The 18,550-nt window shown below is 45.1% G+C and overlaps 1 protein-coding gene across 1 annotated transcript in view; it reads left to right on the forward strand.

Annotated features, from left to right (window-relative positions):
- The window catches only part of MYO5B (myosin VB), a 145,804-nt gene that overhangs the window by 91,136 nt on the left and 36,118 nt on the right, over positions 1-18,550 (forward strand). Inside the window, exons 18-22 of the mRNA XM_058827205.1 lie at positions 3,354-3,465; positions 4,952-5,163; positions 6,932-7,088; positions 9,850-10,089; positions 14,801-15,040. Coding sequence (XP_058683188.1) covers positions 3,354-3,465; positions 4,952-5,163; positions 6,932-7,088; positions 9,850-10,089; positions 14,801-15,040 — 961 coding nt within the window. The remainder of the gene's footprint in view (positions 1-3,353; positions 3,466-4,951; positions 5,164-6,931; positions 7,089-9,849; positions 10,090-14,800; positions 15,041-18,550) is intronic.

Genomic DNA, 18,550 nt, shown 5'->3' on the forward strand with positions numbered 1-18,550 from the left:
GTGTGGCAGCATACCAAGCACCTGAAATCTGTTTTTTGTTTGATACCTGTCTGCAAGGTGAACTGAGGTATACCCTTCCCATTTTCTTTCCTGCCCTGCTAAGCTGTGGGGTAACATAGTACATCCTTTGTCTCCTGCTGGGAGTCAGTGTGCGGTTTGGCAAGTATGAAATAAGTTTTCTCTCTTTGCTTTTGTGGTTTTTTTTTTATTTCCTCTCTAAAAATGAAGATATAGTAAGTAAAACAATGAGATGTGTGTGCAGAAAAATAATTTTAAAAGTGTGTGTGCAGCAAAGCACCAAGATTATTTCTGAACTGGAGAAATCTTCCTTGCAGGGCTGGGGGGATCATGTTTGTTTCTCTCTGAGCACATAGTTGTAAGGAAATTTTATACAGCTCTGGGCCTCGAGTGGTTCAATGAGGCACGTTACATTAAACCTGAGTGCTTTAATTGTTACTTTCTCCGGGGAGGATTCTACAGCAGCACCTATGAACCCGTACAGCTTTCTTTTTCTGATGAAGTGGGATGGCAGATATCCCAGATAAACTCCTGATGGGCTGGCTGAGCCCTGGCATGGCACAGATTTTGTCTTGATGCTCTGTGCACAATAATACGGGAGTAGTGTGGTGTCAGGGCTGTCATCCCCTGCTCAATCAGAGTGGTGAGAGGACAAGTGAGGCAGTTCTGTGCCCTGGGGGTGCAGCGTGGGGCTGTGAACCTCTGGGAGATGTGGATAGGGGCTATGGATGGCACCAGGCCCGATAAACACCTCGGCAGAATCCAGGGGGTGAATTCCCTGACTCTTCCAATGTCTCATGTGAGACTTACTCCTGAAAGGTGAGTCACTTTTATTAAGGATGGATGTGGAAAATCGATTTTTGCCACCTTGGGAAATGAGAATGACAGGCTCTGGAGGAAGACCCACAGGGTAGTGACCTGTGATCTATTTTTAAGGAATTCCTCCAGGTGTCTGACTCTTGTTTGTGAGCAGCTGTGGGATCTCCATCTCTGCCTTGGTGCTGGAAGATGATGGATTTTGCTTTCTGCCTAGCTTGGACCTGTGCCCTGAGTTTCAAGTTCTGCCTTTCCACCATCTGCTCTCTGCTGGAAAAGCCTGGGTGGCACCTGCAGGGTGATTTTTTTTTCCTCCAGATATCAGCAGTTAATAGTGTCAGTGCCTGAGCTGACTCTGGCAGGTTAATGGGAATACTGCCTCCTTCTCTCTTCCCCCCTCCCAAGCTCTCCCTGGCTCGAGCAATTCCCGAGCCAGCCTCGTGTGTTTGGCTGTGTGCCTCGGGCACTGCATGCTCTGCTTCTCCTCTCAGGTTTGATTTGGAGCTGTGTAAACCCCGGGTGTGCTTAAAATGAAAACGGGTTTTACTTGCAGAACGCAGAATGGGAAATGTAATTATAAAACGGAGGCACTGGAAAAGCAAAGATAAGGCAAGTTTAAGTTAAACCTTACAGGACACAAGCTTGTAGTCTTGCATAACCTTTGCGTTCAGTTTTTGCCCCAGAGGGAGCTCCCCATAGCTGACAGCTTAGTTTTTTTAGTAGTAATCCCCTACTTTTGGGTATTTGAGGGTGGGTAGCCTTAGCTGCCTGGCCTCAGGACTAGCCCATGGAGACAGAGATTAAATCAGCACTAAATCTGGCTGCTCCAGGGCCAATCTGAGCGTTCTGAGCATGGGAAATCCTTTCATCACAGTTTCCCTCATGCTTCTGCCTCCAGGAGCTCCCCGTTTTACTTTGGCTTCTGGTGCAATCCTAAGGGTACTCTGGTTTTTGCCAGTCCTGTATTCTTTATTAGTTGTGTCCTTGGGGCTGTTTGTCCATGAAGCAGTTATTTGTGGCTTCCCAGTCCTTACCAGTCCACCTTTTTTTCTCTCTTCATTCCCTTTGCAAACATTTCCTTCCGCTGTACTCTTTTAATTAGAGTATTGCTTTTAATGAGAAAAAGTATTGGCTTTCCTCCCCTTGTTGCCTTTTCTGAAGTGACACACAAAGCTCTGTTGGTTGTGTGTTTTGAAATCAGCAATATGCCTGCCTTAGCAAATAGCACAGCTTCCAGCCTTCAAGGTGTTCCATGAGAGATACCAGCAGCTGGAGTAGATGACTGTGCAGGTCCCTTCCAACTGAAATACTCTGTTTTATGAAGTATTTTGTAGAGCTGGCAGCTGTGAGTGCTCAGATGGTCTCGCTCTGCCTCACCACTCCAAACTGGCCATGACCTGTCACAATTGCTCTGGCCCTTTGCAGTTTATTTTCTCTTCCACACTCTTAATCCCTGGAAGTGTAAAATTAGGAAGAATTTGGGGCAGTAATGCAAAAATTAAGGTATGCATGGGGCTTCTGGGTGAAGAGGATGTTTCTGTATGGAGGCTCTTCACAGTTTGTTCTCGTCCTGGTTGCCAGAGCATCCCTGCAGGTAAGGATTGCACAGGTGGTTTTGTTGAGTGAGGGCACAAATCAAATTCTCTGTGATTCTCTCCAGTCTCCCTTTGATGTTTGTTAGGCGTATTTTGTTGAAATGTCAATGGTCATTCAGGACATTGCTGGAGAAGGCTGGTGTTAATTAAAAACTCAGGTTTTGAGGGGTTTATAACTCACTGTGTTAATTTAGAGAAAGCTGAAACTTGGCAGATGCTGAAGCAATTTCAGGATCGCAGTCTGCAGGCTCTACATCTATCACCAGCCACAGGAGATGGTATTTCCTAGCTGTAGGGTGCAGTGCTCTAATTCCTTCAATAAGTGTTGCCTATTTGGAAGCTTTGCTGCTGGAGGCAGTGAGGCATCTTCCAAGGGGCTGCTTTGTCTTTCCAGAGCCAGAAGATTTTGTGTTTGTTTGAAGGGTGTCAGACCTCAAGATGGAGCAATTAGTGAGTCAATTGATTCAAAGTAGTATTCAGCAGAGTTTGGGAATACAAAGACAAAAGAATACCTATTTGATTCATTCTCTATAACTTTATCAAGATTGCTGTTTAATTTATTTTTTTTTTTGGGCAATCAAGAGATCCATGATTTCTCCAAAATTAGGTTCTCCTTTCTGCTGGTGAGAATGCAACTCATTGTTGCATTTGAGTGCTAAAGAACAGCAGATTGGGAAGCACATCAGGGGTGAAAACAGGGTGATCTGTGGCCTTTCTGTTGGAGGCTAGAAAGGCCCTGATATGGTCATTCAGTGTCTGGGATTGGGGCCAGGCTGAGGGTGAGTAGCTCCTTTTGGGTGGCTTGGTCCATGAGGGTAGTGGTGAGAAATCCCTTAGAATATTTCACACTACAACTCCAGGCACTTTATTTTAGTGAAGCAGTGCCCAGCATGCAGACTAACCCAGGGTGTGCTTTGCTTTCAGGTGGTCCTACCCTGACTTTTTCAATAGGTATCGTGTGCTTATGAACAAGAGAGACCTCTCTAAGAATGACAAGAAGCAGATCTGTCAGACCCTGTTGGAAGACCTCATTAAGGTGAGCTGGGACCAGGTCTTTGTCAGTGATTCTAAAAGCACAGAACTCATGAATTTGATGTGGTCTGAAATTGCTCCAGCTTCACCTGCTGCTCGTGCAGGTGCTCCTCCACCCCAGGCAGGCTGGGAGCTTTCCCAAAACGAGGGAGTATTGTGAGGAGATGGCAGGAACAAGTGGGACATGGGATTTCTTGGCTGTGGTCAAGAGGAATGAATCACTTCAGTGCTGGTGAAGTCCAGAGTTTGCTATCACTGGCTGTACATGAATGACTGGCCACTTTTAAAAAATGTGTCCCCCCTGCCTCTCCTTCTGGTTTTGTCTAGACTCTACAGCTGGAGTACATTTCAGAGGTCCAGCCTGGGACCATATCATGAACCTTAGTCAATCATTAAATGCCTTTTTGCACAAATGAGTACGGGAAAAGTGCAGTAAATGCTTTATCTTGATGTGTGGGAGACTTTCAATGGCCCTGTATGGAAAAAGCATTCCACAAATCTGGGCTTTTTTACCATAAACTAATCAGAAGGTTTTGCCACCTCTCCTTACCAAAACTTTACTGCTTGCTTTTATGCATTATTTTTAAATTGCAAATGTGCATGCAAAGGTTTTTTGCTGTTGAGTGGCTCAGAATGTGCACAGCACCTTAGACAGATTTTGATGTTCTCTCGTTTTCCTGCGGGATTTTGAGGAATTTACCCAATTGGGCTCCTCTTTTTGCATTTTTCACCCTGTGTTACCTTTAGCTGCAGAGCTTTTTGCAGCACATGTATGACTTTGTAGATCTAAACATTAATCTTTTTGAGAAAGAAGTCTTTTCCTTGAAGTGCTCTGGTGTTGCATTTCTAATTTTTGGTCTAGTGGAAGGTGTTCCTGCCCAAGGCAGGGGGGTTGGATGTATGTAATGTTTAAGGTCCCTTCCAACCTAAAAGATTTTGAGATTCTGAGATTTCTTTATTGATGTAAAAACCAACTAACAAAACAAAAAAAACCAAACAAACCAACCAAACTTAAACTCCAAACAAAAAAAGAAACAAAACCCCAAAACCTAAAAAACTCCAAATAAACACCAGCAGTAAAAAAAAACCAAAACCCAACAAAAAAAATCAAAACAAAATAAGCCAAAACCAACCAAGCAAAAAACCCCACAAAACACAAATAACCCAGCTCCAAACCCCTTCAAAATCTGTGTAAATATTTGGAGTTTAAGACTGAGTCCTAGTGCTGCGTTAATGGGTGTATAGATGCTCAAGTGTAGTAAGTCTAAAGATATCTGATAATGTCGAATAAGTCTAATAATCTAATACGTCTAATAATGGAGTCTAATAATATCTTCGTTACCCAATTAAGAAGAGATGTAAGTTAATAAATTTAATTCAAGGTGGTGTTTTCACTCTGTATCTACTAATCAACTTAGACTGAAAACAAAAAAAAAAACAAACTAATGTTTGCCTCAATTAAATGTAGTTTCCTTTATGCTTTTGAAAAGGATCCAGACAAGTTCCAGTTTGGCCGTACCAAGATCTTTTTCCGTGCAGGCCAGGTGGCATATCTGGAGAAACTGCGGGCAGATAAGTTCAGAGCTGCCACCATCATGATCCAGAAGACTGTGCGGGGCTGGCTGCAGAGGGCCAAGTACCAGCGGCTGAGACGAGCCACCCTCACCCTGCAGTGCTATGCCCGCAGGCACCTGGCACGAAGGTGGGTCCTGGGGAGCCTCACAGCGGGGCCAGCTGGGAAGTCAAGTGTGGAAACACCTCTGGCTACCTGTGTTTTCAATCTGTTGCATCTTCTGGAACGTAAACTGGGGGTGTTTCGTGCGAGGAACTTGTAAGATGCTCTGGTTGGTTGAAAGCAAGATGTGTAATGTGTGCCTGGGTAATGCTGTGGTGAGAGTTTTTGGGCTAAAGTGGGACTCATTTCTGGCCTCTCTCTCTGGTTTTATTGAGGGGCAAGAGATCGAAATTCTTTGCCTCAAACTGGTTTCATATTTACATTAGTTTAATTTCTAGGTGCAGGGCCAAGGTCATAACATGGACAGTCTGGTTATAATGAGATGACTATAGTATTCTGAAGGGTGTTTCACAGAACTAATGTTTTCCTGGGACTGCCTTTGGTAAAGGGCATTTGGATGAGCCAGGGAAGAACTGCCTAGTTGGTATGCACTCCTGCCCTGCAGGGACCAGGAATGTGTCTCCATGATGCCCAGGGGGAGTTCTCAGGCTTGATTGTCTGTATCCTTTGTAATGAGGAAAATCACTCCAAATCACTGGCAAGGGGGGCTGTGTACAGTAGAGAAATACAGAGCCCAGTGTTAACTCTTTCTGTGCAGGAACCTCAAGACCACTCGTGTCAGTGGCTTGCTGGGGTTTCTGTAGGTAACACTGCTGGAGAGTGGGCAGCTGTGGGGTGGGTGTGTGGGAGCAGTGAAGTAATGGAACAACATCCCAACACACTGGCCACCTTCCTTCTTGTGGCCCTTCTTCAAGTCAGACAATCAGCAGAATAACATCAGAGATAGTAGCTGAATTTGTGGTGTTATTTGTGGTTGTGGAAGGAGTTGGTGTCAGAGAGAACCAGCTGCTTAAGAGTTTCTTGTACATAATTTTTCAGTTCCCCTTTTTGTGCAGGGCTTGTAGGGTTGGATGGCATCAGAGTTACTACTGTCTCTTTTTGGAGCTAGACCATCCCTTATCCTCTTCAGGAAGCCCTGGCTCAGTGGGTCCTAATGGGAAGCCATTCGCCTCAATCAAAGGAATATATAAACCAATCTGATGTGGCTCTTAGTTCTGATACGCTTTTCACAAAATAAAATAAGTGGATCAAATTTCTGTATAATGATGCATGCTGAGAGCAATAAATGAATCATAAATCCAGCAAAACAAACTAATTATCAAATTAAATAGAGGGTTTATGGGCATTTATTAACCCATGTAACAGCAAATTGAACATGAGTTCAGCTGGAGAATGGGAGCAACGTGGTGCGGAGTTGACCATTTCCCTCATTATTTACTGTCTGTGAATTGCTCGAGGCTCTGCTCAGGAATGTTGCCAAAGCAGTGCACACCAGTTTAAATGTCAAATCAATTTGCTGCTGTTTTCACTGAGTCAGTAGATACCCTGTGTGACGTGTGCTTTTTATAGTCAGGGAAATGATGGGGCCAACCTGGGCGCTGACTGGTGCAAGGACACAAGGCAGAGAGTTCAAACCAAGGAAAACCTGGGGAGTGCTTGGGTTAAATGCTGTTTGGGAGCTATGAGGTGTGTTGATCTGTGGTTCCAGTGCTCCTGGGTTCCATGGCTGCTGTCTGATAGCATGGAGGCTTTCTTAGCCCAGCTGTTGGTCTTTCCAGAATACCATCAACCCACATTGGACAAAAGGTTTTCCTCTCCCCCTGGTTTAAAATTTACTGCATCAGAAAGAAGTGGAGCTGGTTTTCCCTGCTTACCCTCCTCCTGTGCATTGCAGGCTTTTTGAGCACCTGAGGAGGACGAGGGCTGCCATCGTCTTGCAGAAGCAGTACCGAATGCTGCGGATGCGCCAGGCTTTCCTGAGGGTCCGCAACGCCACCCTCACCATCCAGGCTTTTGCTCGGGGCATGTTTGTCAGGAGGATTTATCACCAGGTACATCTCCAGGAGGCTCTTTGCATGAAGAACGAACCTTTGTGTTTACTTCTGTGGTGTGTTTGTTGTGGCTGTGTTGATGTTTGTGAAGCTGACAGCCCCCAGTGTTGCCGGAGAACGGACGGTGATGGTGAGCTTTGCTATGTAAAGCTGTGCAAGCAAAAAAAACTTTGGCAGCAGCACCTCAGCAGAGCAGCTAAATGAAGGTAGTCACTGTGGTGCCTGGAGGCATCATGGAGATGTGGAAATGTCATTTGATCTAACCTATGCTCTGCTAAAACCTCCCCATCCCACTGAGTGTATGTCAGAGCTGCATGCTCTGGGGTGTTCCCAGTGGGATGGGAGGATAAGGAGGGTCTGTCATGGAAGGCAATAAGTCATTAATTGATAGAAATATCTCTTTAATTAGGACCCTCCTTTAGCTTTCTGTGTTAAACCAGGAACAGGACACAAAAGATTCAGAGTTTCATGACAGCAGTGATACAGTGAGAAATTGTTGAATCCTGGCATGGTTTGGGTTGGAAGGGACCTTAAAAATCACCTTATTCCACCCCCCTGCCACAGCAGGGACACCTTCCACTGTCCCAGGCCGCTCCAAGCCCTGTCCAGCCTGGCCTTGGACACTGCAGGGATCCAGGGCCAGCCCCAGCTGCTCTGGGCACCCTGTGCCAGGGCCTGCCCACCCTCCCAGCCAGCAATTCCTTCCCAATATCCCAGCTGGGCCTGCCCTCTGGCACTGGGAAGCCATTGCCTGGCTGCTGTCCCTCCATCCTCCAGGACCTGTCCAAAGTCCTTCTCCAGCTACTCTCTGTCAGGAAAACTGAGAACAGCTTCTGACAATCTTCTGTCCACTCCTCAAACCCAGCACTGTTACCAAAATGGGTGCCTAACTCTGGGTTGTGGGGCTACTCCAAGAAGTGAGAAGCATCATGAGGGAAAGGCCTGTTCCTGGAAATAATTGAGGTCACCTGGACCCCTGGTGACCTCCCAGAGAGACCAGGGTTATCCTCTGTGACACAGCAGCTGGTGATAAGGAGTTTGTGCTGCCACTGCTTTTTCAGCATCTGTTTTTTAAATTGGAAGCTTCTGCAGGGAAGGTAGCTGGTCCAGCAGTTAAACTCTCTGAGATTCAAGGCCACCCAAATCTTAACAAGGTGTAGAAGTTGGCTGAAGGCCTGGTCTCTCTAATCTGAGCATCCTTAATCTCTGGAGCACCTGGGTATAGGTTTTAGATACAGGTGTTGGTTCCAGTGCATGTTCAGTGACAGATGCGGGGCTGTTGCTGATGATCTGTGGGATGAGGGCATGCCCAGTGACCACCAAAATTTTGCTGTAAAGCTGAAATAACTTCCCAAAGCAATGCAGTGGGGTTTCTTCTACCTCTTTGGGTGCCCCTAGCTTTTCCCATTTATGAATGCTGAGGCTGACGACATGCAAAGCTCATTTCACAGTCATTCTTGCTGCATCCTAAATTCATATAATCCCTTTATTTGGAATTAAAATTTGCAACTGCAAAGAAAGCCTCAGGGTGAAACAAAATATTTGTAAGAGAAGCTGATAGGATAACCTTTTCTGAGACAACTTAACCCAAACTAATAACAATAAAATGTCTTGTAATTTTTGAATTCTCCTATTTATTTCCTTAGCAGACTGAAGCATAAGGAAGCTATAAACAACATGCTGCTTGTATCTCTAAAATGTCAGCCTTCAGTTTTAGAGAATTGAACTGCCACTGACTGACAAGATAGCTGTAAATTTTGGGGAAGAAATTGAATGCAAACATGCCAGAAATTTTGTGAAAACTGATAAAAATTACTAGGAATTGAATCATGCTAGAGAACTGGCTGCAAACTGTAGTGAAAGGACTCATGGTTTTATTTGAAGGTTATCCACATGATATGAAATCCCATCAGGGCATAATTTATCTGCAGTAAAAATTATCATAATGCAGAGGTGGAACACAATAAAAATAATCTACAGATCTGTTCTGGTATGGGTGATGTTTGATGCTGAGGGGATAGTAAGTTCATTGCTAAGTGTTGGTGTGTATGTTCATGACTGTTTATTCTGGAGGTGTGGCTCTGCTGGATCTCAGGTGTTCTGGGATCTGTTCTGAAGTGGTCCACAAAGTCACACTTGAGCCAGCTGTCACCTGCTCCCACAAAGTCCTCACAGCCAGGATCATATCCCCTCATGTTGCTGGCCAAGCAGGTCTTTACTTTGAGACTGAGGAGGCTCCTAGGAGAGGTCTGGGTGTGCCCTGCCTGCGTAATTGAGAAGCTTCCACCAGCAGGGTTGGAAGAGCTGTCCATGAAAGAGGGTGCAAAACAGCAGCCTCCGTTTCCAGCCATCAGCCCCTGCACCTACCAGGACATTCCTTGGAGGAGAAGCCCTTTCCAAGGCAGTTTGGGAAGTGTTTAATGTTTGTTTCAGCCAAGCCAGAGTTGCTGTACAGGTGACCTTCCAGGTACAGCCTTAAGCTGAAAGAAGGTAGATTTAGAGAAGATATTGGGAAGGAATTCCTGGCTGTGAGGGTGATGAGGTTTTCTGACACAGGTTTTCCAGAGAAGCTGTAACTGCCCCTGTATCCCTGGAAATGCCCAAGGCCAGGCTGGTCAGGGCTTGGAGTGGCCTGGTCTAATGGAAGGTGTCCATTGATGGTGGATGAACTTTAGGGTCCTTCCAACCCAAGCCATTCTGCGATTCCACAATTCTGTGCCTTGTCTCTTGTTAATTGCCCCGTTGTGCCCATGTTTTGCAGATGCTGATGGAACACAAGGCCACCATACTGCAGAAGTACGCCCGGGGCTGGCTGGCCCGCACGCGGTTGCGCCGGGCCCGGGCCGCCGCCGTGGTGCTGCAGTGCCACTGGCGGCGCCTCAGGGCCCGGCGCCAGCTCCAGGCCCTCCGCATCGAGGCACGCTCGGCACAGCACCTCAAGAAGCTCAACATTGGCATGGAGAACAAGGTGGTGCAGCTGCAGAGGAAGGTGGATGAGCAGGTATGACCTGAGCTGTGCTGGGACAGGCCTGGCCCGGCTGCCGCCTTGTGCCTTTCCGTGTTGTCTGGGAAGGCTCGTGTTGGTGGCAGCCAAGCGTTTGTAAGGGTGGGACACAGCTTGCTCAAGCTGCGCTGGAATTGTTGTGGGGGCTGCCCAGCAGGGCTCGGAGCGGGAGGATGGAGCAGCAGTTTTGGAAGGTGTTGGTTGAAAACCCAGGCTGGCTCCATGTGGGATCAGATGTCACGGGCTTGGGGCTGAATTGTCCTGCTGTGCTTTTTGCTCTTTGAGCACTGAGCGTGTGGAGGGTCTACCACCACTGGTTCTATGAACCATGTGTCTTGGGAGTCACATTCCCTGGAAGATAAACAGCAGTTTGGGTGAGTACTTTGAGCATGTTAGTGTCACTAGACACAGCAACTCTCCAGGAGTAAGGGGAGGGTGGGATGGTGTGATGTGACAGATACCTGCGTGGGATGACTTGATGACCCTGCAGTGACTGATCACAGGGGTGTTCTCCTCAGTAGACATCTGCCATTAATAAACTGCAGAGTAATGGTTTGATTTTACACACGTAGCAGAACCTACTAATGTGTGCAAATTACTCTGTTAAATACCTTCTGTGCTGATGTACAAGAAATTGAGGGGTGATCATAAGAATTGCTGAGTGGGACCTAGTTGTATTGACTCATATCAACAGGGAAATTCATATCCACCGGTACCCTTAAACTGAATTTTTTCAGGTAGGAGAACATTCTCTTCAGTGGGGATTACTCCTTATTTGTAGAATCAGTTTGTGGTAATTCCAGTTTATCATTCTGAGATGTTGTCAGGGACTCTTGTTCATCCCACACGGCTCTCTTGCCACCTGAAATCTCCCCACCCTGGTATGACAGGAGCAGACCTGTGTTGGAGGTGATGATAAGTGGCTCTGTGTTGTCCCAGATGGTGCAGAGTCAGGAGGGGTTTGCATTGCTGTGGTCACCCTCGTTAATTGCAGTGTTAATTGGCTGCAGTGCTTTAACTGCACCTCAACAGTTAATGACTTGCAGACCCTGGTGTTTAATTCTAAAATGCCTGTTTCCATACTTAGATTTTGCTAACAGTAGCTCAGGAATGAAAAACTCTCAGAGTAAGGTTTGATATTTGATATTAAGGTTTGATTGACCTTTCATCCAGAAGGTATTTTGGTGGAATTGAATAGGATGAGTCATTCCAGGTCCAGGTATTTTAGGCTGAACTCATGCAATGAGTGTGAACGTCAGTGTTGGATCTGCTGAGCTGCTGGACTTGACACTGGAACATCAGCAGTATTTTTTAGTTTATATTTTTCCCTATTTCTTTGCTAGGAGAAGTGTGGCAGTGGAACAGTAAAGGAAAAAAAACCCAATATTTGGTGAACATTGGCTTTCCTGCCATGGGTTTTGAAAGCAGGAGAAGGATCTGCTTTAGGGAAAGAGTCATGGAGAGCTTTTAACCAGGCAGAAATAATGGTCTTGAGCTCATCTTGCACTCCCTTGGTCTCTCCACAAACTATTTTGTAGGAGTTTTTTTGATGCTTTCTGTGTAGCTTTTGCAGGAAACAATTCCTGCTGTGGACTACACGTGGTGGTCTGTCCAGTGAGCTGAATTTTACCATCCTTCCAGGGTTGCCAGGTTTCCCTTGGATGCTTTGGAAGTGCTAATGAGCACTGTTGCAGTAGATTTTCTTTTCAGTGCACTGAATCTGTTTTCTGGCACAGTGTGTTTGCTGTATCGTAGTTCCTGTGAAGGGTCTTGATTTCAGTCCTTGCTAATCTATAAAAACAACCTTTGAAAATACCAATTAACTTTCAAAGAAAGAAAGGTATATAGCAGGTAACCTGCAGAGCTGCAGTTGTATCATTATTTTGAGTAGCTGTGGAAGAAAACATTTCTATTGCTGCTACTTTAGCTCACGCATGAGTAGAGATGCAATTCTCCATGTGCCCCTAAGGAAGAGATCTTCCTTTGAAAACATTAAAACCTATTATTGTACGCCAGCCTCTGCTGGCATCTGTAACTGGAATCATTTAATTAAGTTTTTTAATCAGGTGAGGGATTTTTTGCACACAGAAGAAAGATTTTGATATATTTTGCTGCAAAACATCCTCACCGGAGCACTTTCTTTTCTGTTTACATTGGACCAATTCCTTCTTTTTTTTTTTCCTGCTTTTTTTTAATTCAATTAATTTTCTTTAGTCCATTTGCTGGAATTGCCTGAGACACTTGCATGTGCCTGATGTAGTGTTGAATGCTCATGCAGCCAATATTTAGATACACTGTGAGCTCTCTACACTGTCTCTACATGCAGTACTATCTTTGTGAGCATTTACTGTGAGTAAAACTAGTTTGGGTAACAAGCTGATGAATTTGTTACACCTGCCTTTTGTAGCAAAATAAACCAGGTTTTTTCACAGAGCCTGGGTTGAAACCAGGACTGTCTCAGTTTGGCAGGGCTGGATAACGATTGAAAATAAAGCAAGTTCCAAGTTTAACAGGGTCTGTTGAGCAATCTCTGATTGCAGTGGGGACAAACTCAGTAAATGCTGTTTCATAACTCTAGTTGTTAGTAAAAAAACCATTCCTGTACATTTATCTTGCATTTGCATGAAAATCTCGGGTGGTGTGTAAAACCATGTGCACAAGGTTCTGGAAATGCATTTCTTTGGAAATGTCTTTAGGGCCCCTGCTCTGGAGCCAGCCTGGGAGAGCTGGGGCTGCTCCCCTGCACAAGAGAAGGCTCCAGGGAGAGCTGAGAGCCCCTGGCAGGGCCTAAAGGGGCTCCAGGAGAGCTGCCCAGGGACTGGGGACAAGGCCTGCAGGGACAGCAGCCAGGCAATGGCTTCCCAGTGCCAGAGGGCAGGCCCAGCTGGGATATTGGGAAGGAATTGCTGGCTGGGAGGGTGGGCAGGCCCTGGCACAGGGTGCCCAGAGCAGCTGGGGCTGGCCCTGGATCCCTGCAGTGTCCAAGGCCAGGCTGGACAGGGCTTGGAGCAGCCTGGGACAGTGGAAGGTGTCCCTGCCATGGCAGGGGCGTGGAATGGGATGGGCTATTATGTTCCTCCCAGCTCAAATCATTCTAGGACTCCATGAAATGCCTTTGGTCTTGCAGAAATTATAATTTCCTAATACGATAAAAATTCTGAATTTTGATGTTCATTAATAATTCATTACTAGGTAGCAAAGAAAAGAAATGTTAATATGCGTCATTTACTTGTTTTTCCATTTAAGATGTGTCTTTATCTTGCTTCAGAGCACTGAGATGCAATGAGAGAGGGGGTGCTTTGGGAGGTCACCTTAAGAGGGGCCAGAAAGATAATCAGAGCAAACTTTAAAAACCAGAATGCATTTTGAGTTTCAAAATGGTTCTTGTGGTATCAAGATTGTCTACCCAAAGTCAGCACAGCTTATGAAGTAGGCTCTTAATGAAGCTTTTGGTATTTGGCCTGGGGATAGCTAATAAGGATGATGTTTTATTAGTCACAACATTGTGTACATTGAGTTTGATTTGAAGCCCAAAAACCAGCTAAGTCTGCTGAATTTTCAGTTCTCAAAACTGGAGAGCAAATCACTGCTAAGTGCTTTAAAAGTGAAAACCTGAGGAAATGAAAGGATGACTGAAAACTGGAGTTTTGGGACCTCCTTGTGCTTGAGGCTGCAGTTCTGCATTGTCACTCCAGGTTCTGCAGGCATGGAATTCAGGAATAGAAGAGTAAACTACAAAAGGAATACTGCAAACCCCTCCAAAATTGCAAACCAATCACATTAAGTGTTGGGGTCAGAGGCCCAAAAAATAGTCCTTTATCTGTGGTGCCTGGCTCTGACACCCAGGAGAGCACTGAGTTTGGCATAACACCATGGACACAGCTTTTAAAGTCAAGCAGAGAAACTAATGGCATGGGTGTCTAAGTTAGACAGAGTTTTCTTAAGTCACTGGGTGAGAAAGTTAGAATTTAGGGCTTAAGCTATATTAGTGAATAAGAGATAACACGGAGGATTTAGGGCATTGTTACTTTCTCTTTCTTCTTCCTTCTCCATCTTCTTCCTCTAATGGTTTTTGGGTAATAATGAGTGATTGGATAAAGAAATCTGCAGTGCAGCACACAGGTGTCAGGTCACTGGGTCACAAAGAAAAATAATTTACTTGACATTTGTTGATTGGATAAATGGACACATAAAAGACCTTGGAGAGATGCTTCGTTCTCCATTTCTGCACCTCTTTCTCTTAGTGTATGTAGCTCCTTGTACTTGAGGGAAGAATAAACAACTGAGTCCGGACATGAGAAAAAAGCCTCTCTCCCATCGATCTCAGTCCTGGGGAAAAAGTATCCAGCCACCAGTGTCACCATGACAATTAAGCAATACTGTTTGGAAGCTGTAGTAGAAGTGTAGTATTTTGGTTTGGTTGCCAGTGCTACCAAGAGCTGTTTGCCTTTGTTCTGAGTGATATCAGCATAATACCAATTTGACAAATGCTTCTGTAATCGTTGCCAAAATATTATTGAGCTTTTGTCATGGTTTAGAAGTAGCTTTTAGCTTTATGAGTGTCATTAGCATATGCATGGAAAGGTTTGTTATTGGGGATCTGTCATCCACCATGCTTGAGGATTTGAGTGGTTACTTGTAGTGCATGACTGCGTGCACTGATGTCACCTGTGCTCTTTTTTTCTTCTGTTTGGGATGCTGTCTGCAGAACAAGGAGAACAAACTTCTGAATGAGCAGCTGTCCATGCTGACATCAGCCCACTCCTCCGAGGTGGAGAAGCTGAAGAAGGAGCTGCAGCAGTACCAGCAGACCCAGCAGGGTGATGGCAACCAGCTCCTCAGCCTGCAGGAGGAGATGGAGCGGCTGCGGATGGAGCTGGAGAGGGCTCACGGGGAGAGGGAGGTCATGGAGGACAGCCACGGCAAGGAGAGGGACCTGCTGAGGAAGGTACGTCTGTCTGTCTCCTCAGGTTGTCTCCTCAGGTGGCTGTACTGGTGAAAGCTCTCACTTCACCACTCTGAAGGGGAGTGTCTGTTCTTTGATCATTATTTCTGTTGCTGAATGCCGCTAGGATTTACCTTTAGCCAGCTCATGGGGCAGCAAGGACAGGTGGACATCCCTGCTGGAGCAGTGGCTGCCTTGTGGACACCCCACCCTGATACCTTTTGTGTTGCCAACCACAAGGAAACACCCCAAACCCATCTGGAAATCAGGATGCCTAATAACCATGAATATCATGGAATCAAACAGTTGTAAAGGTTGAAAAAGACCTTTAAAATCACCAAGTCCAAGCATGAGCCCAGCACCACTGTATTCAGCATTAAACCATGTCCTCAAGTGCCACATCCATGTGATTTTTGAACACTTCCAGAGCTGGTGACTCCTCCACTGCCCTGAGCAGTCTGTTCCAATGCTTTACAAGTCTTTCAGTGAAAAAATTTTCCCTAATATCCAATTTAAACCTGCCCTGGCACAACTTGAAGCTGCTTTTCTTGTCCTAAGATTCATATCCATGCCAGAGCTTCATGTGTATACAGTGATTCTTCATGGTGTATAACGCAAATTACTGGAGAGAGCTGTCACAGATGCAGCAAATATTAGGAAGATGTAAATATTTCTCATCTCAGCCTGTGATGGGACACAGGGTTCAGTTTCTGACGTGGCTGTTGTTGTAGGTACTCACAGAGTGAGTACTCCACTGTGTGGACAACTTCTCTCCCTGAGGAGAGGCACTGCTCTAGCACCAGCTGCTGTCTGTTACAGGCTTTTATAGGGTTTGGAGCTGGGATATACACAAAATAGATTTATTTTTTCTTCCTCCTTCGTGCAAACCCTTGGAATATCCTGGTTTGGATGGGAACCACAAGGACAATCAAGTGCATCTCCTGTGCCTTTTTTTTTGGGGTGGAACTGGTCCAACACTGCCACCACTGTACAAGAAGGCATTCTAGTGGGAGAAAGAGACTTCAGAGTGTAGAGTTTGTTTTGCAAATAGCAAAGATGGAGCTTTTGCCTTGCATTTCTTTGCTGATCAGATCAATTCTGAGTAACACCCGTTCTCTTAACCTGAGGCACTGAGATGAGACCTCAGTTTCCTTCTGCTAATGCTGGTGGCTGCTCAAGTTAAATCCATGATACCTCTTCTGCACCGGATTGAATTAAATCTTTGATCGTGCTAATGGAAAGAATTTAGAGCTTTTCTACTCAGTAAATTGCAAAGAAAAAGCTGTTTTGCAGCTGTTATTCTAACAGTACGTGGTGTGTGACAACCTGAAGATGAATCACTTTTGGAAAGTAAAAAAAAAGAAAAAAAAAAGAGCCTAGAATTAGCTATGTTATTATTACAGTGGAAGAATGTCCTTTTGAGGCTCTTCTAGTGCACTTCACACAGCACCATTGCTGTGGCCAACCTTCCCTTGAGGCTTTTTCCTCAGGTGCTGTGTTTGGCTGAGAAGCTGTGGTTAAGGACTGTGGTCAGGGTGATTTACCCTGAACCTCTGGCACAGCTAAAATGTACTTTTGGGTGTGCTTCTCAAGGAGGTGAACAGTCTGTACACTCGCTGTCCGTGGCTGGACCGAGAAAGCTGACAGGTGATCACTTACTCCACTCCTTGCATGTGAAACCAGTGATTTCCTTTTAAAATTACAAGATTCTATTGCAGAGCAGGGCTCTGTTCATTAGCTGTTTGCAGCACAGGCTTTTAAGGCCTAAAAGGATGATTGATTTTAAAGGTGATGGAGCTAGGGATAAAACGTGTCTGTTTTTCATTGCAAATCCCCTTTGAGCACTTGGAGGGCAGGTTGGCTTAATCACTGAAGAGATGCTTTTAAAAAGCATGAAAACAAAGCAGAAGCTTTCCCTTGTTGTAAAAGTGCCTGCAGCAGAGCAAATACTGTGCATTTCACCATGAAAACAGTTTAATTACAAAACATTACTTAATGAGCAGTGCAGACTCCCATTTCTGGCATTACCTTTCCATTGCTCCCTTCAGTTCCTTGTAAGTGGGAAGATGGAGAGGACCCATTTCCTTCCTGAAAATACTAATTTAGCCAGAACGCTTCCCAAGAAAAATTCTGGGAAGATATTTTTGAGTTGTTCCAATATCTGCTAGAAGCTGGGAAGTGTAATGAAGCTAAATTCAGGTGAGAAGCAGTTTTCACCTGCGATATCAAGATGACACCATGGGCATGGTTGTAGTGGGGCAGATTCCCAAAGACATCTCTGAGTGAGACTGAGATGAGCCTTTATTTTTTCTGCAGCTCCTGCAAATCCATGTCAGTTATGATTTACTTTCTGAAAAAAAGTCCTTTAATCTCTTCATCATAGCTCTCTCCAAGTCCTTAATTTTAGAATAAGTCTTCTTATTTAATTGTGATAAAGTTTGAAACATCTGGGTAAGTACCAACAGCTCTTTCTAGGGCTTTTGGTAGCATCTAATCTTCTTGCTTGGTGAGCTAGGATAATTCACAGCCTGGCCAGGAATTTCATTAGGAAAGTGCCAAATGCCACCCTCCTCTCCTTCCAAGACTGGGGGAGGATGTGAGGCAGATCTCATGAGCATGTTGTTCCAGGGTAACACTTAGATAAGAGCTGCAGCCATCACAAGTGCTCCCTGCTCAGCATCCTCCACAGTAATCTTTTGAAGCAGGTGCTGTTGCATTTGAAACACCTCCAAAGGTCTGTTTCCTGTGGAAAGGTAAGCAGGAGGTACAAAAGTTGTCCATGTAGGTGTCAGGGATGGAGGTGTTGCTGCTTGGCCATTTTGTGACCTGCTCCCTTTGCCTCTCCCCTTGTGTAGTGGACCGTTCACGTTCCCGCTGGGCTGGGTTACACACAGGTTTTGGACTCTGAGCTTGTTCCTATTTGATGTAGAAACAGGAACGCAGAAAACAAATTCAGTGGCTCAAGAGGATATCTTAAAAACACCTGTACTGAATCTGGATTAGAAATTTTAAAATCTGGGAATAATTGTTGTGGATTCTGTTAAGTCTTGCTCTTCCAAATATCCTCTCAGCACAGTTGAGAATATTCAAGATTTTTGTCCAGTTTTGTTTTCCAGCCATCATAGCTTTGGGCAGAGAATTCCTTATCAGCACCCAATAAAAAGCATTAGTAAAATAATCCTACTGCCTTTAATCTTTTCCTGGTAGGACAAACAAGTAGAGCTCCTTGCTCTCCCATTGCAGCACAGGTTTTCCATCCATTCCATCACTCCTGTGTCTGTTTTCCACTCTTTTAAGAGTTCTTCCTACCTTGAAGATGCTAGTGTAGGCAGATGTGATTTATGGTGCAAGAGTGCAGTTTGTTTTGGTACAGAATATTAAATTCTTGGCTCAGTTCACAGCATTAAAAACACCAGTAGCTGTGTGTGCTTAAATTGTAGTTTTTCACTTTCTGGTTGTACATCCAGACTCCAGCCTTCTAGGAGAGATGCAGACAGATGTGATGCAGACAGC

Source organism: Poecile atricapillus, chromosome Z (genome assembly GCF_030490865.1).
Source record: "Poecile atricapillus isolate bPoeAtr1 chromosome Z, bPoeAtr1.hap1, whole genome shotgun sequence".
Classification (NCBI taxonomy): Eukaryota; Metazoa; Chordata; class Aves; order Passeriformes; family Paridae; genus Poecile; species Poecile atricapillus.